The 27,558-nt window shown below is 42.7% G+C and overlaps 2 protein-coding genes and 1 long non-coding RNA gene across 9 annotated transcripts in view; 1 reads left to right on the forward strand and 2 right to left on the reverse strand.

Moving 5' to 3' along the window:
• Positions 1-36: 36 nt before the first annotated feature.
• STRADA (STE20 related adaptor alpha) lies at positions 37-23,312 on the reverse strand. Of its 7 annotated transcripts, none has more exons than XM_083407813.1 (13): positions 22,980-23,181; positions 21,201-21,264; positions 19,306-19,363; positions 16,446-16,474; positions 13,159-13,261; positions 11,072-11,193; positions 7,568-7,676; positions 6,753-6,876; positions 5,428-5,599; positions 4,377-4,481; positions 3,996-4,237; positions 3,112-3,154; positions 37-1,452 (listed from the first exon to the last, which is right to left on the reverse strand). In XM_083407813.1, exons 2-13 carry the CDS (start codon positions 21,210-21,212, stop codon positions 1,300-1,302), a joined length of 1,272 nt encoding a protein of 423 aa, XP_083263939.1. In that variant the 5' UTR covers positions 21,213-21,264; positions 22,980-23,181; the 3' UTR covers positions 37-1,299. The 7 variants fall into 7 exon arrangements, with proteins under 7 accessions (XP_083263939.1, XP_083263938.1, XP_083263937.1 ...); XM_083407812.1 differs by having other exon boundaries at positions 21,177-21,264; XM_083407811.1 differs by lacking the exon at positions 22,980-23,181 and adding an exon at positions 22,760-22,784 and having other exon boundaries at positions 21,177-21,264.
• LOC310661694 overlaps positions 23,019-27,558 on the forward strand; it is a 14,400-nt gene continuing 9,860 nt past the window's right edge. Inside the window, exons 1-2 of the long non-coding RNA XR_014504072.1 lie at positions 23,019-23,126; positions 25,716-25,788. This is a non-coding gene — a long non-coding RNA (uncharacterized lncRNA). The remainder of the gene's footprint in view (positions 23,127-25,715; positions 25,789-27,558) is intronic.
• The window catches only part of POLR1A (RNA polymerase I subunit A), a 43,589-nt gene continuing 40,809 nt past the window's right edge, over positions 24,779-27,558 (reverse strand). The window contains exons 33-34 of the mRNA XM_083407380.1: positions 26,827-26,991; positions 24,779-25,086 (exon numbers count right to left, since the gene is read on the reverse strand). Coding sequence (XP_083263506.1) covers positions 24,986-25,086; positions 26,827-26,991 — 266 coding nt within the window. The 3' untranslated portion in view covers positions 24,779-24,985. The remainder of the gene's footprint in view (positions 25,087-26,826; positions 26,992-27,558) is intronic.

Below are 27,558 nucleotides of genomic sequence, written 5' to 3' on the forward strand. Positions count from 1 at the left end.
ATAGGAAGACAGCTATGTTACACAAAAGCTCTACCATTTAAGAGTGCATAAAATTTTAATTGGCAACAAAACTAGAAGAGCAAACATGGACTGGGGTTCAAGTACAGTGTAAGACACACAGGCATACATAAAAGTCCTGCATCGGCTCCAACTAGACAGATGCAGCATTGGCTCAGTGCTTGATCGAGTGAAAATGATTAAGAAGAAAACAGCTCCCCTGGGGGTGGGAGAGAAATGGAAAGAAAAGGCTTCACTACACCATTTGGGGAAACTTCAGAACAGCAAGGTGTGTAGTAGACAGGAATACAGGGGGAAAGTGTTCAAGGTTCTGCAAGTTTTGTCATCAACCAGCACTTGTCTTAGGTGAAAACTAAAACGAGTGGCAAAGCATTTTTAGAATGAAAAGCTACAGTGAACAATGAACACTCATGCTCCTAAGAAAAAGAGGGTAGCATTTTGGCAGAGATACAGAGGAGTTTTTAAAATACGTTCAATCTGTGTTGGAGAGACAGCTAGGACCAACATCCCTTAAACTCCTTACCCATCTCTTCCAGCAGAGTACATTTTAAGTGTTTTCTTTTTAAAAAAACAAGGAGTGCACAGCACTCAGATCCACAGATGGAGGTGAGCCATTACAGCAATACTTACACTAGGGGAAAATGCTGGCTTTGCTAGAAAGTGACTGAGTCCTGCATTTCTGGTTTGCTATTGGAAACTTTTAGCACCATAGGGTTAAGTCTACCATTCCCATCATACTTTGATTATCCAGTGGGAAGGGGGGAAAGGGGGAGGAATACATTCAGGATGGGATGCAGCTGTTGCAAATGCTACCTTCACTTTTGTCTTGCAAAGCTGCTGATTTTTCCATTGGGTAAGAATGCTTTGCAAGTAATATATGAACATCCAAGCTGATTCCCAGCACTCTCAAAGGCAACCCTTGACTAGGAAGCTACAGCAAGGAACATCCAAACCACCTCCCTAAACCTGGAGCTCTTGCAACAGCACAGATATGGCAGGGGGAAACTGGTTCAATGGGCCATCATTTTGAATGCAAACCTACCAAAAGCTGAGCTAGAAGTCACTAGCACCACATCCTTACTGCACTCCCACAGTCTATACTCCCTGGGTCTGGCTCCAGTGTGTCATCTAGACCACCTTCCTATGGAAGACGTAAACTGCAGTATAACGTCACGACTCGGTGAGAAAGGGAGGTGGTGTTACATAAGTAAACCATGCCTGAAGAAAACTTGGTTTCTCTCAAGGACGTCTACGCTTTATATGCTTCCTTCTGTTGGAGGTCTAGAACTCCCAGTCGTCCATCTCAAGCTGCTCCAGATGGGAAACCAGTCCAAAAATAAGACTAGGATCTTGTGCCTGCATGCCTTCAAAGCTGGTGATAGGTGTGACAGGATACAGCAGTTCAGGAAGCGCTTCAGAGGCACGGCGTCTGATCTGGAAGACATGGGGAGAAGGGGAAATGCTAAATTGAGCAGAATTAAGAATTCCAAGCCAGAGTCAAGAGGTTAAGTGTAACTTACACCTGTCTTATTATAGTCATGGGGTAGGGTATACAACTGCACTTTTAATATTCAGACATTCTCTGCATGTGCTGTTAATTTAGTTTCATTGACTACTGTGGTCTCCACTGAAATAATAAAATAGAATTCTGGCTTTCATTAGTTTCATAGCTGCTGGGAACAAACAGAGCTTGGCTGTTGCCTTCATGCCCTGTTTGTAAGTGTCCCTGGGGCATTTGACTGCCCACTGTTGGAAATAGGACAGTGGACTAGATAGATCACCCAGGGCCCTCTTCTGTTAGGGGACGTGGTGGCGGCATTTGTGGAAAAGTCAAGCCAGGTTGAATTTTGTATTGGGTGTTCTATCCAAACACAACTGCTCTTATTTCCTCCAATATACCCTCATATTCATACATTTCCCACCTTTTGCAGCATTTCTGAATGACAACCTCACCGGGGGGGGGGGGATCCCAACAGTTCCCTGACTTCCTGGTAATCTGGTTTCACAGTGTAATCCAAAATAAATCCAACAAGTCATTAGTATAGGGGGTGGCTAATGTCTGGGCTGGAGCAAATTTCTCCCCTCCCCTCCCCAAAATGTCGGCAGTGTCAGCAAAAATTAACAGCAGTGCTGTGGTGTGCAGGGTGGTTTAAACCCACCCACTCCTTCCAGAAGCCTGATGGGGATGCAAATCACCCTCTTCTCATTCATCAGATTAAACATCTGATAAGTGGGGAGAAAGCAGTAGAACACCCCTTCCTAGCGGATCAACACAGATGTGTGCAAGTGAAGAGAGTGGGGTGGTCACATACATCACTGAGGGCTGACCAATGTAGCCCTTGAGCCAAAGAATTGGTTAACCACGTCTGCATTAGAAAAATGGGGGAAATTACCAAATTTTGTATAGCTACAGGCTCAGCACAATACAACAAAATAAACTCTCAAAAAAAAAAACCCAACCCACCCACCCCCATCATGCATTGGTATCATTGATAAATTGTATACAGCCTGAGTGATATAACTGGCAAGGGATATTACCAAAGGACACTGCTATTTGTTTCAGGCTAGTGGCCAGCAGCAAGGCCATTGCAATCCCATAAGCAGGATTGCATGCATTTTCTCAACAGGCAGACAAAACTTGAAAAACAAAAATTTCCTAACCTTCAGAGTAGGATTGGGCCAGTGCTTTTACTGAGGGGTAGATACTTTAGCCTCAGCAAGGCTGGGGGAGAGACAGAATAGTGTTGGAGCAACTCACAGCCAGTGAGGAAGGGAGAAAAAAGCCCCAAGAATCCTGAGTTGCAGGAACAATCTCCTTGGCTCACTGGACATATGTAGCAAGGTGTGCTTTGTGTTCCTTGCAATCCCTTGGCCCTCTTGCCCACCACCAGATCAAAGTGCCCTCATTCACCCAAGGGTTGTGATAAAAACCAAGAGCAGCTTCCGAGTTTCAAAACCCTAGAAAAGTCCCATTATCACAGGAGAAAGTTCCAATAGCAACGGGGTCCCCCCCACCCCCGGTTTCTGGAGGCCTACTTTCTGCTACAGCATGATGGGAAAAAAGGAAGAATATTACTGGGGCCAAAGTGTTACCTGTTTGAAAAAGGAATGGTTGAGCAGTGTACTTGCGCTTGGCCTGTTCAAGAGAATAACAAGAAGGGGTGGCGTATCAGTACAAGAAGGAATAAGGATGGAGAGAGAGCAGAAAATATTATATTTTATAGCTTCAGGATGGTGAAGCTATAAGAAACACCTGCCCACTGTTTGTGGCTTTCCTATCTGCCCCAAGCGAGAAAAAGCTTTGGAACGTCCATATCCAGGTTAATGAAAGAACAGTGGGGAATAAGAACTGCAAGGGACATACAATCCCAACTACATTTGATAACACCTGAAAGCCACCATCCTCTCTTATCAACCTGGGCTAGTAATTCATCTAAGAAGTTTCTTCCTGACTGTATCAACACTGATCACAAAAGCCATTCTACGTCTGCACATTTGGAACAGGTGAATACATTCAAGCAGAGAGGACATCTGCATACTTTGTTATTGCTTTGCACCTTCTGAGAGCAGATCTGTTTGATAAAGACTTTGAATGCCCCCCTTTTACCAGCCAACACCATGAGAATCTGCTTTATAGGGATACGCAAACAGCTGCTTTGATATATCCATTCATCAAGCCCTGCGGGATGTTTTAGCTCAGTCTCCCCCCACCAGACGCTTTACAATTATCAAGTGTATCCCCTCTGCACCCTAATCAGGGAGTTTCCAGGCCTTCCACATTCTGGTGACAGAACCTAGGTTAGAGAACATGGATCCTACCAAGCGATGTTCTTCCTTCTTCTACCATCCCACTAGCATACTATTAGAAAAAAGGATTCAATGTATACCAAGCATAACATAGGTCTCCCACATCACCAGAGGGGATGCACCTTTTCAAACCTTCCTCAGTCAGTGAGATCTCTTTGTTTTTGCTATACCTCAGGTCTGGGTTCCTTTGTAGGCATTGCTCCACAAAGTGGTGGAAGGAGGGCGAGAAGGTACGGTGGTACGGATGTGGTGCTGCCTCGCCATTAGAGGCCCTGGCACTGCTGGCTGCCATGCCTTCCCCCAGCCCAGTGCTAACCCCTGAGCGTGATGGCTTCATGGTCAGCTCCTCTGGAGGAATAGTAGTTGTGTCCAGCAGGCAAGGGACAGTGCCATTTAGCTTCTCCAAAAGCATCTGAAGTACAAGAGGAGAAAAGCAGGTGCATTTGGTTTACCAGAAAAGCTTGCCCTACAGTAACACGGCTAGTGCTGCAATACTTTTAGCTCTGATAATAGTACAGGTGGGGGCTGAAGTAGAGCAGAAAATTCCCTACCTGAGTTGCAGGCATATCCTTGAAAGGGACATGGCCATTTGCCAGCTCACAGGCTGTTATTCCTACACTGTAGATGTCAGATTTGGCATCATAGCCTTGGAGATTCTAAAAGGATAGAATGAAAATAATGTGCTTAATCCATTGTGACTCCTGTTTAAATTGTGGTGGAAATTAATTAAACAAAGAATCTATCACTGCTACCTACAAAAAGACAGTATTTTAGGAACAGAGAAAGCTGCCTCATGCTGACTCAGATCACTGGGTCCTTCTAGCTTAGTCCTGTTTCCACCAGGGGTTGTCAACCTGGTCCCTACCGCCCACTAGTGGGCGTTTCAGGATTCTAGGTGGGCGGAAGGGGGTTCTGCAGCACAAGCTGAATCCGCCTTTCAACAAGCACTGGTGGGCGTTAAGGAAATTTTACCATCAAGAAAGATGTATTAGCAGGCGGTAGGTATAAAAAGGCTGACTATCCCTGGTCTACAGTGACTGGCAGCCGCTCTCCAGGGTTTCAGATACAAGTTCTCTCCCTGGAGACATGGGTGTAGCCAGGACTTTTGTTGGGCGGGGGCAGAACTGACATGATTGGTCAGTTAGTTAAGTATTTCTATTGTTTTACATGATGTAGGGGGGCAGCTGCCCCCCACCCTGGCTACACCCATGCCTAGAGAGGCCAGGGATTGAATCTGGCATCTTCTGCACGCAAAGCAGATGCTCTACCCCCGAGCTGTGGCCCTTGTACCAATTTTATATGAGCCTTCAGTGCTACTTCCACGTTACACAAAAAGACCCCCCAGGATCTGCTCAACAGAGGAGGAGGAGGCGACACCCCTAATCTGTGGCTTAAGCTCAAGCCCCTCAGTGTAAGAGTTTACTTTTTTTTTAGAAAAGTAGAGTCAGTGAGGTGGGAGGTTTACCTGAACAGCTACCTTAAGACTACATAGTTGGGGTATTACACAGAACAATTCGTTTTATCAATGAGGCACATTTGGCAAAAGTTGGTCCTGTACACTCGAGGGCTAAGTAAACGAGACTAAGAAAGACTCTAACATACCTGCTGCAAGACCTCTGGGCTTAGCCATGGCAGAACCTTGATGCTATACTTGGGGAAATCATGAACTACTTTGAGACGCTGACCATGACTGATCATGCTTAGGTTACTGCGCAGGCCAGAGAGGTACACCTTCCCATCTGCAGAAATCAGGACATGACTGGCCTTCACGCTCCTGCATACAAAGAGGATAGAGAGAAAGCAGCCACAAACCCCCCACCCAACCCCTCCATCCAACCCTACTCAATTTTATATGTAGGAAATCTAAAGCCTGGGATCCAAGTATATGCAAGTGTATACTGTAACACTACATACTATGTGCAAATAGGAAGTCATGTATCATACTCAGCAACCATTTGATTGCTGAGTCGAGGCAAGACTTAAACAACTCTGCTTATTTCTTAGCAAGAGGGAGAAGCCTTGAAACTTTCCTTCTCCCTACCAAACTTAGTAAGACTAGCTGAGCACACTTGTTGTTCAGGTTTCAGTCCATGCTTCTAATGCGGAGTAACAAATGAAAACATGGCAATCTAGACTGTACCTATGTACCAGACGTGAGAGAGAGGCTACCTGGTTCACAATTTAATAGAGTAACCCTAATAAAAAAAGGTAAAATTAAAGGGACAAAACAACTGACAACTAATTCTTACGGGGACATTTCTTTGCAAGCAGTAAGGGTAGTATGTCGGCATGCACACATGCTGTTTTTACATTGAGAGCTAAGCTCTCAGCTCAGCTCAGATTCCGTATGATAGATTCTATACTGATGTGGCAAACACACAGTAAACCCCAGTGGTAGTTTGCGTTGTGCCCTCCGACAAGAAGCAGGAGCAAGACAACTTCAATTCGCCTTTTGCCTAATTATGTTTCCAGTCCCATGACATTTTGACATTTCTTATTGTTGTTTACACCACAAACTCAAACCAGCTTCAACTCCATTTGACTGTACAGTACGGGTTAAGTACTTAATTTGTTGTGGAGGTCTGTTCTTAACCTGAAACTGTTCTTAACTGAAGCACCACTTTAGCTAATGGGGCCTCCCTCTGCTGCTGCAGGATTTCTGTTCTTATCCTGAAGCAAAGTTCTTAACCCGAGGTAAAATTTCTGGGTTAGTGGAGTCTGTAACCTGAAGCGTATGTAACCCGAGGTACCACTGTAATGCCTACCAAACAAGCAGTCCAGGAAACTACAGCTCTACCAATGGACTATGGTTTTTTAAGAAATTACACTCAAATGACTACAACTTCCTAAATCTTTGTGGGAAGCTGAGATACTAGGCCTCATTTCAGAAGAGTTAAATTTTGCTTTCTATTGCTTAAAGGGCTTACCTGTGGACATATCCCATATGGTGAATGTAATCAAGGGCCTTCAAAACACCTTGGAGGATATAAGCCATAGCTAGCTCACTCATCCCATCCATAAAATGTGTACAGATTAAATCTTTAGCAGAACCTACAAAAAGGAGAAAAAACACAAGGTGCTTCAACGGTTCCAGAAAAACTAAACCCAGTTGTTTTAACAATTGCTCCTCTCATTATTTGTAGAAGACGGACACATGCATAGACCTGCCTTCAGATGCCAGAGGGAATAAGTTCAAGCACATATAACTACACTTGAGAAGACTAAAGCAATTTCTGGTCCAATTTTCTCTAATAGTACCCCACCCCAAACAAAACTTCCTCCCTTGTAGAGACGACATTAGCAGAGAGAAAGGTTAAATTTGATTGAACCAAAGGCTGGTTACAAGTACAAAAGCTAAATTCTATCATTACAAAATTCTCTTTTTCCTCAAACAGGGAATTTTTATCGCAGAAGATGCTTTGAAATCTTCATTTGCTTTTAAAAGGCTTTCAAGTTTCCCTTCCTGAGGGTTATGCTTACCTCAAAATGACTGAGAGACAGAGAGGGAAGGGCCTCACTTGGAATTTCACCACCCACAGCCTAACAGAATACTCTGTCTCTGAGGTTAACGTAAAACTTTCCTGGAAAGAGCACATGCAGAGCAAATACTGAAAAAAAAGGAAGCTGCCTCACCTTATTTACAGCACCATAAGTGCATAGGATCATTGTGGGTGTCTGAATGTGTCCTCACATCAAACCTATATCCTGTCTAATGGTGGAGGAAGGTTCAAGTTTTACTTACCATAGGCCATGAAAGATGTAACAACCCACAGTTCATTGTCGGCTATGAAGGCTGCTTTATATGGCACAAGATTTGGGTGGCTGAAGAACTTTGAGACATGAAGCTCACCCTGAAAGCAAAAAACGATAAGACAACAATTATTTTTTTAACAAATGAGTAAAGGAAACTTGAAGAGGTATGGATACTCTGGGGGAAAAACAATTGGCCAATTGGCACCCTTTCACAACTTATATCATGGCTTATTGCTTCTTTTGCCAGTTAAGGGTACAATCAGAATTTGGATACTTAATCTGCATGAATTACTGAGACAAATAAAATAATAAAAACACAATTGCACTGTAACAGGAGTAAACCAAACCAAAGGGTCAGCAATAAAACAGCATTTTGCTAGTAATTTTATTTGCTTAGCTATTTATACAGCAGGTAATATTTGGAAACAAGCTAATCAAGGTTTCTTATTGTTTAATCTTGTAAATTGCTTGACAGCTTTGACTGTTTTTAAATAACTAGCTCTGCTGGCCAGGTGTTTTCTAAATTTGGGGTACAGCTCAGCAAAACATATTATGTGAATCAAAAGATACCAGCTTCAAATGAAGGTGCCCTCTCTTTTTACAGGAAAATACATACACACACACATACACTATATACTTTGGCAAGTTTCTTGCTTGACTGTTCACTATGCATTTGGACACTTGTTAAGATATTGTAACCCAATTCTTCATAATGGATCTTAAGATTAAACAGTGGGTTTTCATCTATGTTTGGATACAACTGGACACCATTTTGAATCAAGATGGCAGACTGAACCTTTCAAAATCGTCCTCATTCTAAGCACTTCTTTCAAAACTATCAAATTTTTGGTTTCTTGGAAAAGTACACTGGGTATGAGGCTACTAGCAGATAATAATTGGGAGGGGGGTTTGTTTCCTCATAATTTATTCAGACTTGCAGCTTGTATTACTTTTGAGTGCTCAAAGATAACGTTTACAGGCACTTAAAAAAACCCAAACTCCTTGATTTCAGTGGGGAAGACTTACATTGGCTATCACCTTTAAACATTTAAAAGTAATAAAATTCTATTCCAAACCAGTGCTTATGAACAATCTGAAACTAAATCCATGTAAGTCATAGTTGTCAATGATGGATTATCTATGTGTTCTCAGCATTAACAGGATCCCAGTATCTTGAAAGAACATATTTGCAGTCCGTGGTGTCTTCGTGACCCAATTTTGCTCCTGGATTGTCATGAAAGCTTTTCTTATCAGCTACAACTAGCAAATGCCCCTACTTGTTAGATAGGTCACTGTTAATCTCAAAGATTAATTACTGTAATATACTATCCATGGAGTTGCCCTTGAAGACCACTTGACATTTCAGATGACAGAGAATACAGTGCAATTCATAATGCATTACTACATTATAAGCAACCAATAAACTACAATATAAAATGAACAGAAATATTGAGTCTTTCTGTGGTGCTTAGGACCTAATGATTCATTCTACTAACTCTTCCCCTCTACATCATGAAGTCGTTTTTATCTTACCAGGGACTTATGTCTGAGCAGACATGCATAGGATTACACTATAAAGAAGCCATTTAAAGCTCCAAATCTTCCAACTGTAAGAGCAATTTAGCAGTGGAAGATGTTATGGAAATGCCTTTCTTGTAAGTTCAGGAGGACAGGAATTTGTTGTCTATCTCTGTTTCCCAACTGGGAGTCTTAGGCAGGATATTCCAAGACTCACATCTTGGAATCACATAAATAGGGGGCCACAGCACGAGGAATCACATAAATAGGGGGCCACAGCATGAGGCTATGGAGCCACAGAGGGTCATGAGAAGTGAAGGGAAAAGAGCATTTAAAAAACCCTGATCGGCTGGCTATCACAAGAGGGTAAGGGGGCAACCTACCAGGGCCTAGCGCTTCTTTTTGCCACATGTGGTTTCTTGGAGCTGTCCTGGTTTGTTTCTGGCGGGAGGGGGCGATCACTGAGGCTCCAGTTTGGCCAGCAGAGCCTGTGATCTAGAACCTCCAGGTCAGGTAAGTCTGGGTGAGCCAGAGTTGCTTGTTGCTGCCACCAGTGCTGGTCCTGGGGGCAGCCTGGGCCTGACTCTGCAAGGTGCAGGGTGCAATCCACTGCAGCACCTAGAGGATCAGGGCCTTCAGATGTTGTCGAGGGGCGTAGGGCCCGTCAGCAGTGTCTGTCCAGCTCTGCAAGGCGTGGGGTGAAATTCACCCCAGAGCCTAGCTGAGTGGGTCATCTGGTGCTGCTGAATTGCATCTAGTAAATAACTATCTACTCACAAGAACGCTGCATTGAGTTCAGTAGGCCTTACTCCCAGGTAAAGGTGTGTGGGGCTACAGTGTTTTATCTAGGCAGCCAGGGTTCCTCCGGATGACAAGATCTTTTTGCAGCAGGTCAGTGAGGACCACTTGCTTTTTAAAATTTCCCCATATATATGGAACTCCCTGTGTGCCTCTTGGACTGTATCTGAAGGTTTCCCCTTCTGTATCAAATAACTCGGGTTAAATAAGTGTTGTTTACTTTTTATAATACATGGAAGATGGATCTCCCTCAGAAGGTTCTAGACTCTCCTTCCTTGGAGATTTCTATGTAGAGGTTGGATGGCCATCTGTCATGGATGCTTCAGCTGAGATTCCTACATTGCAGGGAGTTGCACTAGAAAGATGATCCTTGGGGTCCCTTCCAGCTCCATGAGTCTATGTTTTTGTGCTTCAACAATATTTCATTACAGTGGTACCTCGGGTTACATACGCTTCAGGTTACACACGCTTCAGGTCACAGACTCCGCTAACCCAGAAATACTACCTCGGGTTAAGAACTTTGCTTCAGGATGAGAACAGAAATCATGCTCCGGCGGCGCAGCAGCAGCAGGAGGCCCCATTAGCTAAAGTGGTGCTTCAGGTTAAGAACAGTTTCAGGTTAAGAACGGACCTCCGAAACAAATTAAGTACTTAACCGAAAGTACCACTGTATGTTTTTATCATTTTATGCAATTGTATTTTGTATAAATTATAAAAATTATAAAAATGTTCTATTTACAAACAAAACCTTTAAATAGCTACCTTTCTACCGGTAGGACGGGGGTGGGGGCATGAGTGTAGCCAGGATTTTTGTTAGGGGGCAGAATCTCAGATTTGTATTGATTTTCACTTATTGGGAGGGGCAGTTGCCCCCCTCCCCCATCTAGGCTACGCCCATGGGGGGCATAGAAAGGAAACAAGTTTGGAAGGGGGCTATGGGGATAAAGGTTGGGAACACTGGTCTATCTAGTCTTAAGACAGAGACTTTGTCAGTTGTTCTACAGTTCTACAACCCAGCCACTAACAGATGAAACAACACTATATAGAATCATAGGGGCCTAAGAAAGTGGAATGTCAGCAAAGGAGTGCCATTTGCCACAGTAATTCAGACTGAACCAAGGTAAGCATCTCCAACTAAGGACAAAGCAAAGTAACAGCACAAGATTGCTACCCCTACCTGCAAAAATGCCACCATCTCATTGGTGCAGGCCTCTAAGTTGATCCTCCGTACAGTGACAAACTCTCCTGTTGGTTTATACCGTGCAAGATTCACTATCATTAGCTCCTCAAAGCCCTTGCCTGAAAAGATAAGAAGCATTTTTTGTCACAATAACACTTTCCACAAAATCTCAACTGAAGCATTTTCCTGCTGGCAGTTATCTATTTTTGAAATTATGGTAGAATTCAGATAAAACCTATCTTAATCTAGGTTATAAAGCTGAATTTCTCAGTTTTCTTCCTACTTATTTCATTTTGTTAATACGTTATGGTGTTCATTTATATACAGTTTACTCATTTTCTTTTTGTGCCTTGTTATGTTATAAATTGAACCAAGAAACAACTAGCAGAAAACAAAGCAAATGATCAGCTTGTTATAACTTCCCTCCGTTAAATAAAATGGAAATGCTAAACTTCTACAACACAAATTTTCAAACAAACAAAAGGCATACCACAATGGAATAGCTGGAGGTAAGATAATTTTAACCCCCCCCTTTTTTTGTCAGTAAACAATATCTGGAAACAATAATAATCATTCATTCTATCACAATGTTCTTTTATCAATGGGGCTTAAGTCCTGGCAAACTTTTCACACTGATTTTAATGGATTCTATGTGTGACTAACTTAGTCCTGCTCTAGCTCATTGTTTTATGATTTAGACTGCATGATAAATCATCATTAGATAAAAAACAATCATGAAGGATGTTACCCATCACAAGGTATGATCTGAATATTCAGGAGGCCATCTCCTTGCTAAAGCTTAGTAGGTCTGGATACAATAACAACAACAATAACAACAACAATAATAATAATACTCCACCCATCTGGCTGGGTTTCCCCAGCCATTCCGGGCTGCTAGTCAGTGACTGAATGAGTGATCACCTGGGAAATAGATGGGCACTGTCTTGAGTTTCACGATGGAAAAAAGGCAGGATATAAATGTAATAAAATAAATACAAATACACTTTTTTAAATAAAAAAAACTGTTTAAATTGCTATGACAAGTTACTTTTTCTATGTAATTTCTCTGAAATTAAGACAACTCTCCATAGTAAATTTCATGGTGATACAATAACTGCAGAATGTTAAGAAGTAGTCACACTTCTAAATCCCATTTATTATACTCCTGCAGCTGTATGATGCATAAAATTAAGGAGTAGGGTAAGTGAAGCAACCACCTTGAAAAACAGTGGGTTGGAAAATCAGCTCAGGATTTTTTTAAAAAGCAAGTCTTCAGAAGACAGGACATGACAAGTTTGGGGAGAGGGAAGAGGTGTCTGGACAATTATCAGTGTCTACAACAGCAGGACAGGTTTCCCAAATGGCTCTTCAATACAATAAATACCTTGCAATATCCCCTGCCTGAAAATGGAACCTGTTCTTCTCAACATGCAAGGAATGCAAGACAGATATAAAGCCTTATCCATTTCAAAGTGACTAGAGGGAATTTAGGAAGTAGCACAGGTGGAAAGAGCATTGGGCTTTGCTGTACTGCATCAGAAATGGCAAGGGTATGGAAGGTGAACAACAGCAACTGATTAGGACTAACCCCACACGTATGAGTGACCTGATAGATGTCCAATTCTGCATTTTTGAGATTCTGTATTCACCCCAGAACACACTGACTCCTAATCCCAGCTTCACCTGAAATAGCATGGGGAGGGCAGCATTTGATTGCCCAAGAACCAAAACAATTTCCTCCAGACTCAGCAAAAACGCTGAAGCTGGAATGAGAGAGGTGACAATGATGATGGGTAGCCTGGCACCCCCTTCCCAATACCCACCCACCCAGAGGTGTCCCAGTTTCCCTAATGTCTCCGTACTGAATTACAAGAGGATGTTTCTTTTTTAATTATTTGTCATTTTATGGCTTAACAGTACAGTATATGCCTAGAAAGAAAACAGCAGCCAATATCAGTGCTGTTAAAAATAACAGAACCTCAAGAAAGGATAACATTATTCAACTCATAAAGTCAACTAAGGAAATGAGAAGAACTTCAGTACTATGAAAAGTGAAACACCCAAAACTAAAGTCGAAACATTACCTATTATGGTCAGTAACTCATAACAATTGCTGTCGGGCAAATAACAGTTCATGGTGTCCCTTTTCGGGGAGGATGCTATCGATTCTGAGCTTGCTTCATTGGTCTGGAAAAGAAAAGAGTAAGATGCAAGAGACTAACAGGACAAAATTACCTTTTCTGTATGACAGTTTTGAATACACAGTACTCAAATTGGAAGGATGTGGTTTGTATGCTGGAGAATCTCTCCAAAATATCATTTATAGCCTTTTGTAACCTTAGGATACAATCCTATACACAAGTCCCAATGAACTCAATGGAACTTGCTTTTAAGGGGGTATGTATAGGATCATGCTCAGAGTTCAAAAATGTCACTGCTCTCACAGCTTATGATGTATGGTCTCCTTTGCTACCTCATATAGTCAAATTCCCTCCCAGAACAGTCTTGTGGCCTGCCTCCTCAAAACCAGTGCACAAAAAATCAAAATCCAAGAAATTTACAATTTTCAGATGCAAACATTTCCAAATGTAGATTTGAAATCTGGGTTTAGAAGTGCCATGTAACTTCAAAACTTCCTGTCACTACTTTTCGCCCTACAGGAAGTACCATAATATCTCAAGTTCAATCTTCAGCTCCTCTAACTAAAAGAAAAAATAAACAGGGCTAGGAAAGACTTCTGACTGAAATGTGGAGAACCACTGTCAGTCAAATAAGGCTCTTAAGCTAGATGGATTAATGGTTCATATGTTCCTACCACAGCTTCCAAAAGGACAGTCATTGTATTTCCTTTGCAATCTTACTGAGAAACCCTTGTTTTTTATTCACTTCCCTTATTTGCGCTTCAATTGTCTGAAAAGCACAATGCACACTGAATGCGCTTCATAAATGGGAAAATGCCTGTAATAATAAAAACAGAGAACCTGCAAAGAAACTCAAGATACTGGAAATGAAAAACGAACAGGAAAAGTCAGACTTCAGCATAATGGCAGCTGTGTGTCTAACAGTGCAACCTTAATTATGTTTACTCAGAAGGAAGTCCTACAGAATTCCATGAGGCTTACTCTCAGGAAAGTGTGCTTATGACTGCAGCCTAAAACTCTTTTAAGATGAAGGCAGTTATGTTAGTAAAGCATAAAGTTTTGTATTGTAAAAAATAGCTAATCTGCTATTTTTACACATCAAGATCCCCTCCCCCAGTACATTTTATTATGACATTTCCTCCCCCTCTTCCAAAACTTCTTAAGGTATTTTCTACATCTCCACGCAGAAACAGCAACTGGTTGAAAAATTCTATCCATGCAGAGGAACTCTACTGAACTTGGTATTTTATAAACAAGTAAAAAAGCTTAAATTAAAATGCTACTTGTGAAGTACAGCACACAAAAAGCCCCTGCAAGAAAAACAAATACAGCTGCCCGCAAGGGTTTCAACACAGGACCTCTTTTGGTGTAAATGGCAAAAATTTAGAAAACAGGAAAGAAAAAACCCTTCTCCTTCTGAATTTATAAAATACTCTAGCCTCTAAACAGATGGCTTTTTGGATACTTAAATTTAGCTGGACCTATATTTTAATAACATGTGATTGGAAAAATCAGATGTACTTTTACTAGTGTGACTGGAAAAAACAGAGCCAAGACTGGAAAAAGAATCTTGTGTACAAATTAGCAACTCAAGATTTGACCACCTACTCCAGTCTCTTCTCCCAATTAATCTCTTTATCATCCTTGGCCCACAACCCCCGAAATACTACCTTGTTCATTCTCTCCATACCAATATAACACAAGCATCCCATCCCTAGACTCCCATGTGAGATTTTCCCAGCTTCACTTTCTCTAGTTCTTAGTCTTCACTAGCCTACATATGAAGAAGAAGAAGAAGAAGAGTTTGGATTTGATATCCCGCCTTTCACTCCCTTTAAGGAGTCTCAAAGCGGCTAACATTCTCCTTTCCCTTCCTCCCCCACAACAAACACTCTGTGAGGTGAGTGGGGCTGAGAGACTGTGACTGGCCCAAGGTCACCCAGCAGCTGCATGTGGAGGAGCGGAGACGCGAACCCGGTTACCCAGATTACATGACTACCGCTCTTAACCACTACACCACACTGGCTCTCATATGCTCAGATTCTACCATTTTTCCCCACTGCCCAGTCTGCCTTGCCTACTTTAGCCAATATCTCTCTCTGCTTTATCCTCACTCAGCTTTCAGCCTGCCTGACTGCTTTATCTTTCCTTCTTTCCCTATCAACAGTATATATATATAGCCCCTTCTACTGCTAGATCATGTAAAATACATCCCTCATTCCCCTTTTCTCATTGGCCCTTCCTTACCTTAGCTTCCTGTCAACTCTTGTCTTATTTTCCTCAAACCTACACCACCTATGATTTTGTTTCTCAGCTCACTGCCTACTCTGCTCCAATTCATTAGCTACTCTGGCTACCAATTACACGTGTCATAACTTCCCAACTTTCTGGGCCCTTTTCACAGGCCTTGGATTCCCTTCCTACTCAATAGCTCCTCTTGTTCCTACATGGCATGATTTCCCCCAGTGAAAATGACCTTTCATATCTCTCGCAGAAGCTGCACGTTGTCGCAAGGTTGTAAATGCTGATGTATATACCCTGAAGAGCTAGAATATTTATGAACATTCCATGACATCACAACAGTTCAATAAATGGTATGTGTGTGTTGCAGTCAGGCAGGCAATTATTAGTTTTACACTGTAATCCTATACGTGTCTACTCAGTGGGGCTTTCGTCTAGGTAACTAGGGATAGGACAGTAGCTGTGGACTACCAGATGTTCCACATATTCACAATGATATGGAAAAGTAATAATCCTAGGTGTCAGCAAGTTGGCCAGTTCCCTGGGATTTTTCCAGCTCTGGCCACAATTGTGATAAGATAGTGCAAATTGATTTCGGCAGGCCATTAACTCTTGAATTTCAGCATAGGCTGAGAAAAAGGATGGTTTCGATTATTTTAAAATAGCTGTTCAACTATCTCACTTCCAGATTTTCTTTTTTAAAACAGGAATTTTATCGTTTTGTTTTTAAAAAAATAAAAGATCAGCTGAACAGCCATATAATTTTACATTACTAGTGAAAACAACCATCTAAAATCCAGGATTTAAGGCTAAAATAAATCTACATGCCACACACCAAAATCTTATTTCCAGGTTGAAACCTTGTTCCCACAAATGTAGAGCTGAAAATATTAGATGTATAAATAAGGCAAAATGGAAAAAAAATGTCATAATGTCCACAAATCTCCATGCAATAGGCCACAGCACCACAGCCTACAAAGGTCACTTACTTTTCTCCGAGAGTCACCCGGAGGCTGCTCTGGAGTAAAGAAATCAATCATTCATTCAACTGTGTTTTCTTAAATAGATACCCATTAAGAACAAAACCAGAATCAGTTCATTTACAAGAGATATTCAAATAACCTCAAAAGGGCATCATAACCTACACTAGCGTCATTCTGACCACTGCTACTGGACAAAAATAGTAATTCCTTGCTGGTTTGGGGGATCTGATTTATGCTATTTTGTTCCCCTAAAGCTTATCCACATAAACAGCTTTAAACTGAGAGAGACTTCAAGCTACACTTCCCTTCCCTCAAAAGGCATAACGCCATTTGTATAGTGTCCAATTCTCCATCACAGGGGAAAAAAGGAATAGTTTGAGATCCTTGCTTTGAGGCTCTAACATTGTGAGTTGGAGCCTCAACAACCCAACCACAGCCAAGCAAGAGGGAAATATGAGGACTGCAAAACTGGAGCCAGGAGCCAGTTCTGAACTAGCTTATACAGGCTTACTCACAGTTGGCATATGGAAATCAATGGATTTTTCAAGCTCATCCATTTCAATGAGTCTACTTTAAATTTGAGGATTTTACAATCCACAAGCACTTCTGAATCTGCTTTTTGTAGATAAATCACTTTAAATAGTCAGTGCTAAAAGATATGGGAAGGGAAAGAACCTACTAAACCAGTGATAAGAACACTGGAGAAAAATTAAGTTTGGATGGCCGAATTCAGAAGTCAGGGCAGATTAAGTGCAAATAGATGTTTTGTACTGATATCTAAAAACAACAACCCCAAAGCTCATTATGCAGATAAGCCATCTGCCCTAAAGACAAATTATGACTAGCTTAAAGGAGGGCAGCTCAATAGATGGCCTTCAAATCAGACCTGGATGCAAAAAAAGAGGAAAAAGGGAGAATGTTCATATGAGGCTCAAAACCCATGAAAGAAGCAACATGATAGAGTAGACAACTTGTCACCCTAAAATTTCAGAGACCTGGAACAGATTCATACAATGACTCACTAGGGCTCCCTGGTCAAATCATTACTATTTAGAGACTTTTTGTAAGTTGCAATGAGATGCAATTCAAAATGCTTTCCAATCACCTGCAATGAAGACAGCTTTTAGAGGCGTTGTGTATTTTTTGTTTAAAGTTCAGCAATTTCACATTTGAGTACTTTTAGATTTATTTGATGGATGCTCTCCAGACCCAGTGATGTTAATGTTTACCGTATTTTTCGCTCTATAGGACGCACTTTTCCCCCTCCAAAAATGAAGGGGAAATCTTTGCGCGTCCTATGGGGCGAATGCAGGCTTTCCCTGAAGCTTGGAGAATGATAGGGGTCGGTGCGCACCGACCCCTCTCGCTCTCCAGGCTTCAGGAAGCTATCAGCAAGGCTGGGGAGCCCGCGGGAGTTCCCGCAGGGCTCCCTAGGCTGCGGATAGCAGCCTGCCGCCCGGAGCGCTGGGCGCTCTGAAGCAGAGCGCCCCGCGCTTCAGGAAGATATCCTTTTCTCCTATAAAAACTACGGTAGGTGCGTTTTTAAAAGCTTGGGCTTCCCCCGCGGCTGGGGGGGGGAATAATAATTCCCCCCCCCCACCAAAAAATTAGGTGCGTCCTATGAGCCGGTGCGTCCTATAGGGCAATAAATACGGTAATTTGTTGATAAGTCTGGGAACAAGCAATTGCTACTTTGAAAGTGTCCCTATGTTTAAATTCTGCCTGCATGGGCAAAGCTTACATATCAAGAAGACTTCTACTCCAGCCTTTTCCTTGATATGTTAGCTTTCCAAACAAGCAATCTGGCACATTCATTCTGAAAGGGTATTTGTTTGGCTTGGGAGGTCTCTAATCTCATGCTCATGGAACACTGGAATTGGCTCAAAGAATACATTTTAATTTCTAATTATTTAATTTCTAATCCAGAATTTTGTTACTGCACAATGGAATAAGGGTCATATCTGGTTAATTACAGCCACTTAAGGCTTGAGTAAAAGGGATGCGGGTCGCGCTGTAGGTTAAACCACAGAGCCTAGGACTTGCCGATCAGAAGGTCAGCGGTTTGAATCCCCGTGACGGGGTGAACTCCCGTTGCTCAGTCCCAGCTCCTGCCAACCTAGCAGTTCGAAAGCACGTCAAAGTGCAAGTAGATAAATAGGTACCACTTCAGCGGGAAGGTAAACGGCATTTCTGTGCGCTACTCTGGTTTGCCAGAAGCAGCTTAGTCATGCTGGCCACATGACCCGGAAGCTGTACGCTGGCTCCATCGGCCAATAAAGCAAGATGAGCGCCGCCACCCCAGAGTCGGCCACAACTGGACCTAACGGTCAGGGCTTGCTTTACCTTTAAGGCTTGAGTATTTAAGCAGAATTTGTGGTGGAAATCTCTTAATGTTCCTATAAACAGGTACAGTTTCAAACCAATGTATTAGAGTGACTGGAAATGTCTCTCATTGAAATCCAGTCAAAATAAATGGTAAGAGCACAATCCACTTTAGAGAAGCTCCTAGTGGGTGCTGCAACTCATGAAACAGTGGACAGATTTTGTAAACTAGGAGCAGAGAACCTTTGTCCTATTGTCTTTGCCCCATGGGAAAACCTGATTGTGAGCCAAAGCCAACTGAGCAGCATTTCTATCACGGTAGGATTATATAGCTATCTCTCTGTACAACCCTGTCTCTGTGGGTCACATGAAATTAAGCCAAGAGCCACATCTTCCCCAACACCATTTGTCTTTGTGAGGTTTCTCCAGGATAAGGACTGAAATTACACCTACAGATGTGCTGTCAAGTTTTTAACTTACTTTCACAGCACTGAGAAACATGGAGCACAGCTAAGGAAATAATTGATTCATTTAAAGTACTTACCTCCAAACAGTTCCAACTCCCTCAAGCCCTCAAAAATGAACTTCTCGGACATCCACCGCTAGAAAAATAAACCCCACAAAGGCATAACTTAATGTGGCACCATTTATTTTAATTGCACTTAACCAAAGAAAAAACCCTCTGTTGACGTAAAATGCAGCAACAAAGAGATTGTTCAGACATAATGCCTTGATATTACACCTAAGGCTCCCATGCAATCCCCCATGCAGCCTGCTGTTTTATCTGAACCAGCACACTATGGTTTGCAGTATAAGCAAAAGCTCTAGTGTGCCATTTCAGACAAACAGTAAAACATGGTTTGCCTCAAATCAGGATCAGAGGAGGGAACTGCTATGTGAAAGGGGAGAATGATTTCTCACTGCTCATTCATGGTTTGCAATTTGCAAAAATCTTCCCTTAGTAACAACATCCTGCCCTCTCCCCACCTTACCTAATTTCAGACACTTTTCTCCCACCCTAGCTTCAATTTGGAAAGCCAAGATAGAAAGAATAGCACCTGAAGCAAGGGAGATAAAGTGTTCATTCCCCCACCCACATTTTTCTCTTGATGTTAAAAGTGTGTATGTGATAGAAATATGTGAACAAGCCTGGCTGGCCCCATTGCATCTATTTTGGTCCTGAGTTGTGTCTAACTTGTTCCACTGGCTTCAATGAGGCTAAGTCATGAGTAAGTTTAACTGAGTCAGCAAAATCGTTTTGTGGCAACCTGGAACAATCTTACTAAAAATACAAAAATCCCCATGCCTATAAAAAGAATCTGTAATGTGGAGTTGAAGTTTTTTCACTGTTAGAAATGCATTGCTTCTTAAGATTAATTAGTAACATAATGAATGAGCACAACACAAGTTAAATTGGGAAACTGGGATTGTTAAAATTCTAGTCCAATCTAAAATCAAACTTCTAATTAACTTTCCTCAGGTGATTTCTAAGAAGCACATACATATATATGTGTACAACTCTTCAGGCAAGCTAAAATTACTATGGTAACAGTTTTCAGTGCTTTAATCCCCTCCCCAATCGAAATAACATAAAGTTAAGTGTATGCTATTGAGTTGCCATGTCTTAAAATATCTATAAGTGCTCCAACAAAACTAATGCCAAGTAAATGTTTGGATTTGTTTAAAAATAACATTTAACCCATGCTAAGTGTATGTTGTTGAATTGTTCCTCAAGTCAAATATTTCACAGATACTTTTGAGAAAAAACAACTTTCATATATTTATATAGCATGTAAAAATTAAGATGGCACACATTTAGCAAAGAAAAAAAAAGTTAAACAAACATGTTAAATCAGTCTAGCTGCTTAAACTGCATGACATTGTGTTTACTGCTATGGATCTTCTTTAAGATAGCAGTGGCCAGCTTTGTCAAAAATGGTCCACCTACAAAGAACCGCTTCACACCCAAATCATAAATTTGAACCGAGTGAACTTATCAGTTCCAGCTTGAAACTAACTGTATCTTTCCTCAAGAACATTGTTTCTTTCCCAGAAAGTACACTTAGGATTGCAATCAATGTGTGCTGTTCCTAACTTCTGTCATCACCCTCACAGGATGAGATGCTTTCTGAAAAGGAAACATGAGCAGGGTGGAATCTAGACAGATATTTAAAACGTTGTGAAAATGCTATTTTAAAAAAAGTTTTTAAAAATATATGAGATTTGCCATAGCTCACCATCGCCATCTAGTGACATATTTGTATACTGCACTTTACAACACACTTGAGACATTTTATTTGCAGCTGTATAGCTGAGTCCCAAGTCAACACAGCTCTGTCTCATAAAGCAAGCCCTATACCTTGAAAGGACGTGCAGAGAAATGCTAATTAAATCGTGAAAGTGTTTGACACTCACCCTAATTCGTTCGGGTTTACTTACAAGGAAAGACATGGAATCCAGACTTGGTAATGCTACTCCAAAGGCATGAAATGTTAAAATAGGCCTGGTAATAACAAAACAAAACAAAAGGCAGAAAGTGATTCAAAAGGCTGTAAAACAAATGGGCTCTTTCTACCTTAATTCTAACCAACAGTACTTTTGTTTGGTAAAGGAAAACTCTTAGTATGGGATGAACCAAATAAGCAGGGCTCCAAAAGGTGGTGGGAACTGTGCAATGGCTTAAGTACTGGACTTAGATCCAGGAGCACCAGACACAAATGCCTCTGCAGTCACAAAGCTCACCGGGTTGTCATGCAGTAATCAAAATCACATCAGCCAAATTTAATTACTTAAAGAGCACAATGTGAATGCTGGTGATAGGAACTATGCAGAGAGGGCAAACAAAACACATACAGGAAGGGTGTTTTGCTAACATTAGCCTTCTCAATATTTCTATGGGTACGCCATCTTAGGACTCCAGACTGAAATGCCCAACAGTGACTTCTACGATTCCCCTACAACTGGAGACGCAGGAACAAAGCACCTTACGTAGGTATGCAAGGGGAGGGAGGGAAATCAAGACTTTTAATGCACAAACGTTGCAAAAGTCTTGCACGCCCCACTCCCCAAAGTCAAATGCATCTTGTTCATCTAATTTATTCCGGGTAGGGATCCTGCACTCTTGGCAAGCGTGATGACCATGACAGAGCTGGCGAAGGAATACCCAGCACAAGGCTTCAACTGGGGCAAGCTCTGCCATGCAACTGTCTAAAGCACAGGAGCTCTGCTGGAGCAAAAAAACGTTGCCAAACCCCAACTGTCTCCCTCTTTTCAGAACCCACTTCGCTCCTGAGGCTGCTGTTGCTTCTCTGTTATCAGGGGTGAAGCTAAGGGTTCCTTCCCACCCCTCACAGCTTATGTACAGTGGTACCTCGGGTTACATACACTTCAGGTTACAGACTCCGCTAACCTAGAAATAGTGCTTCAGGTTAAGAACTTTGCTTCAGGATGAGAACAGAAATCGTGCTCTGGCGGCGCGGCAGTAGCAGCAGGTCCCATTAGCTAAAGTGGTGCTTCAGGTTAAGAACAGTTTCAGGTTAAGTACGGACCTCCGGAACGAATTAAGTACTTAACCTGATGTACCACTGTACTTAATTCGTTCCGGAGGTCTGTTCTTAACTTGAAACTGTTCTTAACCTGAAGCACCACTTTAGCTAATTTGGCCTCCTGCTGCTGCCGTGCCGCCGGAGCACGATTTCTGTTCTCATCCTGAAGCAAAGTTCTTAACCTGAAGCACAATTTCTGGGTTAGCAGAGTCTGTGACCTGAAGCGTATGTAACCCAAGGTACCACTGCATTCTATAGCATTTTATTCCCTAGTTTCCCCCCTGGTACTGACACAGGGCCTGCCCAAGACATTTGGCTGTCCGAGGGAACCCCCAAAATCGGGGCGCCCCCTTCTTCCCCGCCAAGGGAAGGCAGTGTGAGGAGAGGAAAGAAAAGATGGACGCCGGGAGCTGCCGACCCTGAGGACCCTGACGCCTGAGGCGGTCGCCTCACCTGGCCTCACGGGTGGGCCGGCCCTGCTGCGCGCGCATGCGCAGACGAGAGAGCCTTTCTTCTCCCAAGGGTCTCCCTGACGGGGCAAGAAGGGAACGCATTTGAAAATGAACCGTTGGGGGGGGGGCGGCACGCGCGGCTGCCGCCTCCTCCTCCTCCTCGGCCGCTAACGGCCATCTCCAGCCCTCACTCAGCCCCCTGAGGGCCGCTCCTAACTCACCTCAACACCTCTCGGCTGGTTCCCCTCAGCGGCCCAGAGAGATAAAGAAACGGTGTCCGGTGTGTGTGTGAGGGGGAGGCGGGGCCAACGACGCCACTGGCGCAGCGCTACGCAGCTCACGTCGCAGCCCAGCGCCTTCTCCGCAAGGTAACCCGCTGCCGCTTTGAAGCTGGGGAAGGGAAGGGGCGGAGAAGAGCCCTGCGCCGTCCATAGAGAAAGGGTTGGAAATGGTAGAGTGACAACGCTCGGCTATGCAGATACGACTTCCGGGTTCCTTTCAGTCCTTCCCCCCCCACCACCGTTTTTGGGCTTTGCCCTTTCTGCGGCCGGGCGGAAGTGGCGACTGCCCGGGGTAAACAGAGAGGAATCCATGGCTCTTGGGAGGCAAGGGTTCGAATCCCCACGAAGCCATGACTTTGGGCCACTGGACCGTATCTTAGCCTTACCTACCTCACAGGGTTGTTGTTGTGAGGAGAATAATGTACTGCCTCCAGTTCCTTGTAAGATAGAGATGGTATATAAAGGCAATAAGTGATTTTTTTATTGTTATTAATAGTGTGACCGTTGAAATTGGGCTGTAGGATATGTAGCAGCAAAGAACACAGGGATATATAGTTCATGTTCTTTTTCTTATTTCTTGCTCGGGGCAGGTGAAAGGAAGGGGAAATCTGCAGATGTGTACACGTTGTTATAGAGGTATTATTATTATTATTATTATTATTACCACCCTTTCCCCTGACAGAGACTCAAGGCAGTTTACAGATAAAATAGATATAACAAAAATTTGACTGTAGGAACAAACATGCAGTCAATTGGCAGTTCCTGCCACATTGCATAGCAACCATAGCTGCATTCAGTTGTATTAGTAACAATAATAATAAATTCAATAGCTGCCCATTTTAAAACATTGTCGTTCCACAGGTTTCGTGTGTCTTGGGGTGCTTTATAAGCATTTCCTTTTCCTCGTTGCAAATGAAGCACGTTTTGTAAAAGATTTGGTAGATTCTTACGTTGTCTTCTTCCTGGTACCCTTTCTGGTAAGCTTTTCCGTCAAGGTTAAGTCTCAAGCATAAGCATACCAAATTTTACATACAAGAAAATTTTTAAATATATGTAAGAAAATCGCCCTACCAATGCAAAGTATGTTGTAGGTTGGAGGAGATACACCAGTTAGGCTGCAGTGTGGTTTAAATCCCAGTCCTAATGAAATGCCCGGCTGCATGTGCTCCATTGACCTGCATATCATTATTTAGCCTATTTTTTTTTTTACAGAAAGTAAGATCCAAATTAAAAAGGGGCTGCTTTTTCAGGGCTGGCCTGGCCCATTCATGAGGCAAGGTGACGCGACTGCCTTGGGCAGCAGGATCATAGAGCTGGAAGAGACCACAAGGATCATCTAGTCCAACCCACTGCAATGCCAGAGTCTTTCGCTCAATTTGGGGCTCGAACCTACAAACGTGAGATTAGGAGTCCTGTGCTCAACCAACTGAGCAACAGGGGCAGCAGATCCTGATGTAGATCTTTATTCTCCCATTGTTCCTAATGTAGATCTTCACTTCTTCCTTGGTGGTGAATTAAAAATGGGGGTTTAAGTCAAGGTGCCAGGAAATACTAAAAAAACTGCAGAGGAAGGTTCTTTCTTGGCAACCAGAAACAGGCATGCAAGGGACCACGAACACATTGGAGCCTTCACTTCCTGCTGGAAAAGCATCATGCCAGACTGTCTGGTAACACATCTCAAACCCGGAACATATTGTCTAATCTGATTAATGAACCCACAGGTAAATAAAAACACAAACTGAGGGAATAGCACAAGACCTTTATTAAATATAATTCCTGAAGATCCGAAGGCACAAGTAGTTATCAACTCAATAAGGTCAACAGTAGTATTTACATTCAATGACAGCTGGAAAACCCCCAAAATCAAACAAAGAAAAATAGCAGCATGTTTCTTTCTAGAAAAAAAAGTTTAATAGTTAAGCAAAAGTTAAGCAAAAGCAGGCACACTATTTTAGAGGCTGTTTCAGATCAAACAAGCCTGTTCCTCCTTTGACAACTTTTCCTACCACGAGGCAAGCAGAAGGAGACTGAAGTTCATCATGGGAGCCTAGAAAAAAAAAAAAAGAAATCAAAACTAGATCAATTATATTTTGGGACTTGGAAGTCTGACATAAGAAAGATAACTTGCTTGGCTTGCTTTATGTGTGTGTGTGTAGAAGTAGCATAGCCACTTGCTGTTGGATGTGAAATGAGGATAATCTTTTAGGTGATCCATCTTTTATCAAATCAATTAAGTGGAAGCTTAAACAGTATTAGAAAATGCTATTACTTTATTTTTTTTTTATTTCTATATCTCAAAGATGACATAGGAGGCTACAACCATTCTGGTCTCCAAAAGGAATTCTTCTAAGATCCTCTTACATCATTTGACTAGATCTGGAGACTACAAAGGCCATTTCACACTGCAGATATGGCAGGGACCAATGATCCTTTGATAGCAAACGACATGTTCACAGGACATGGTAAGCCAAACTATGGCTTACTGAGACTCTGTGAATGTGTGGGCTCTTGCGGCAAATTTGGCCCTTCCCAGTCATGGCTAGTTAGGAGAGATCTTAACTATGAGTCCTAATTCTGATGACAAAGCTTTATTTCCAGGTTTCTGCATGTTCACGTAGCTTTGCTAAGCCGTAGTTTGGGTTACCAGGTGCAAACCAGCTCTCAGAGAACTTAAAGAAACAAGCACACCGCCTGAATGGAATTGTCTTTAAATAAGAAGTTCGGCTTTGACACCTGTTTTGGTTGAGTGGTAAGACTGTCCCCCAGAATTCTCATTCATGCTAAATCACAAATGTGATTATCACCAGCAATGCAAATTTAGACAGCTAGTGTTCAGCAGAAATTGTGATCACTTGAGGGACAATTGCTTTCGAAATAAAATGTGGAAATGAACCAATAACCAAAAAAAATTTGCTCCCCTATCCCCATCTGGGGACGCGGGTGGCACTGTGGCTTAAACCACAGAGTCTAGGACTTGCCGATCAGAAGGTTGGCAGTTCGAATCCCGTGATGGGGTGAGCTCCCGTTGCTCTGTCCCAGCTCCTGCCAACCTAGCAGTTCAAAAGCACGTCAAAGTGCAAGTAGATAAATAGGTACCACTCGGGCGGGAAGGTAAACGGTGTTTCCGTGTGCTGCTCTGGTCACGCTGGCCACATGACCTGGAAGCTGTACGCTGGCTCCCTCGGCCAATAAAGCGAGATGAGCGCCGCAACCCCAGAGTTGGTCACGACTGGACCTAATGGTCAGGGATCCCTTTACCTTTAGCTTACCCCCACCTTGAAATTCATGAGAAAGACAGGTAAATCCTAATTATTTCAATGTCAGTGTTGATAGGGACAGGCACCAGATATGACCATTGAGTAGCTGGACTTGGGGTAAAAGGTAAATAGCTCCATGCAAAATGTTCATAAGGGTGACCAGGCTCATAATTTGAGGGACTGATCTTGCACATCATCTATGCCTGCATACATACTTTTTCTCTAGGGTAATATAACTGCCTTTAGCAAAGAACCTCTGACCCCCCCCAGTGCTGCTGGACTCCACTTTTCATCTGCCCTAGGCAACATGGCCAAGGGTCATGAATGACAGAAATTGTAGTTCAACACCAGGAAGGCCACATATCCCCCATCGCTTCTAAATAGGCGGATAACAACTATTATATTTGGGGCAAAGGTGGCAGAGAGGGTAGTGGCCATGTAGCTTCAGGTATGCTTGGACAGAGTGGATTATCTGGGTCCATCAGGCAATCTGGTTTGGATACGGCACTGAAATAGCACTGATTATTTACCCTGCATTGTGGCTTCCTTCAGAAACTTGTAGCTTGTCTCAAATGTCATTTGCTGCAAGGGGGACGAATTGGACTGTATCCCAAACCGATTGAGTGGCTTGTAAACGCCTTCAAAGCACATGTAGTCCGACACCAGAGAGAGATGCCGAGGATCAACCACAATACCTGTCAAAACAAGGAGGAATGTTAGAGCGTTGCCTCTTTGAAAAGTTAAGAGGGAGGTGAAAGGGGGACTTTGATGGAGCCTGTCCTTCAATATCTTCCTTTAAGTCAAGCTGATAAATCGTTCTGCCCGGACACTGAGGTCCAGCACCGAGGGCCTTCTGGCGGTTCCCTTACTGCGAGAAGCCAAGTTACAGGGAACCAGGCAGAGCGCCTTATCGGTGGTGGCACCTGCCCTGTGGAACGCCTTCCCACCAGATGTCAAAGAGAAAAATAACTACCAAACTTTTAGAAGACATCTAAAGGCCGCCCTGTTTAGGGAAGCTTTTAATGTTTAATAGGTTATTGTATTTTAGTGTTTTGTTGGAAGCCGCCCAGAGTGGCTGGGGGGACCCAGCCAGATGGGCGGTGTATAAATAATAAATTATTATTATATTATTATTACTACTACTAAAGCCTCATCATCTCTTTGCCCTGTAAGAGCACTGTTTACGAGAGAATGGGAAATACAGCCAATACAAGCAGAATGGAGTTTTTTCCTCCCTAAAGCTTGATTGGATAGGCCATGTT

The sequence above is a fragment of the Podarcis tiliguerta genome, assembly GCF_965153285.1.
Source record: "Podarcis tiliguerta genome assembly, chromosome: 13".
In the NCBI taxonomy this organism is placed as follows: Eukaryota; Metazoa; Chordata; class Lepidosauria; order Squamata; family Lacertidae; genus Podarcis; species Podarcis tiliguerta.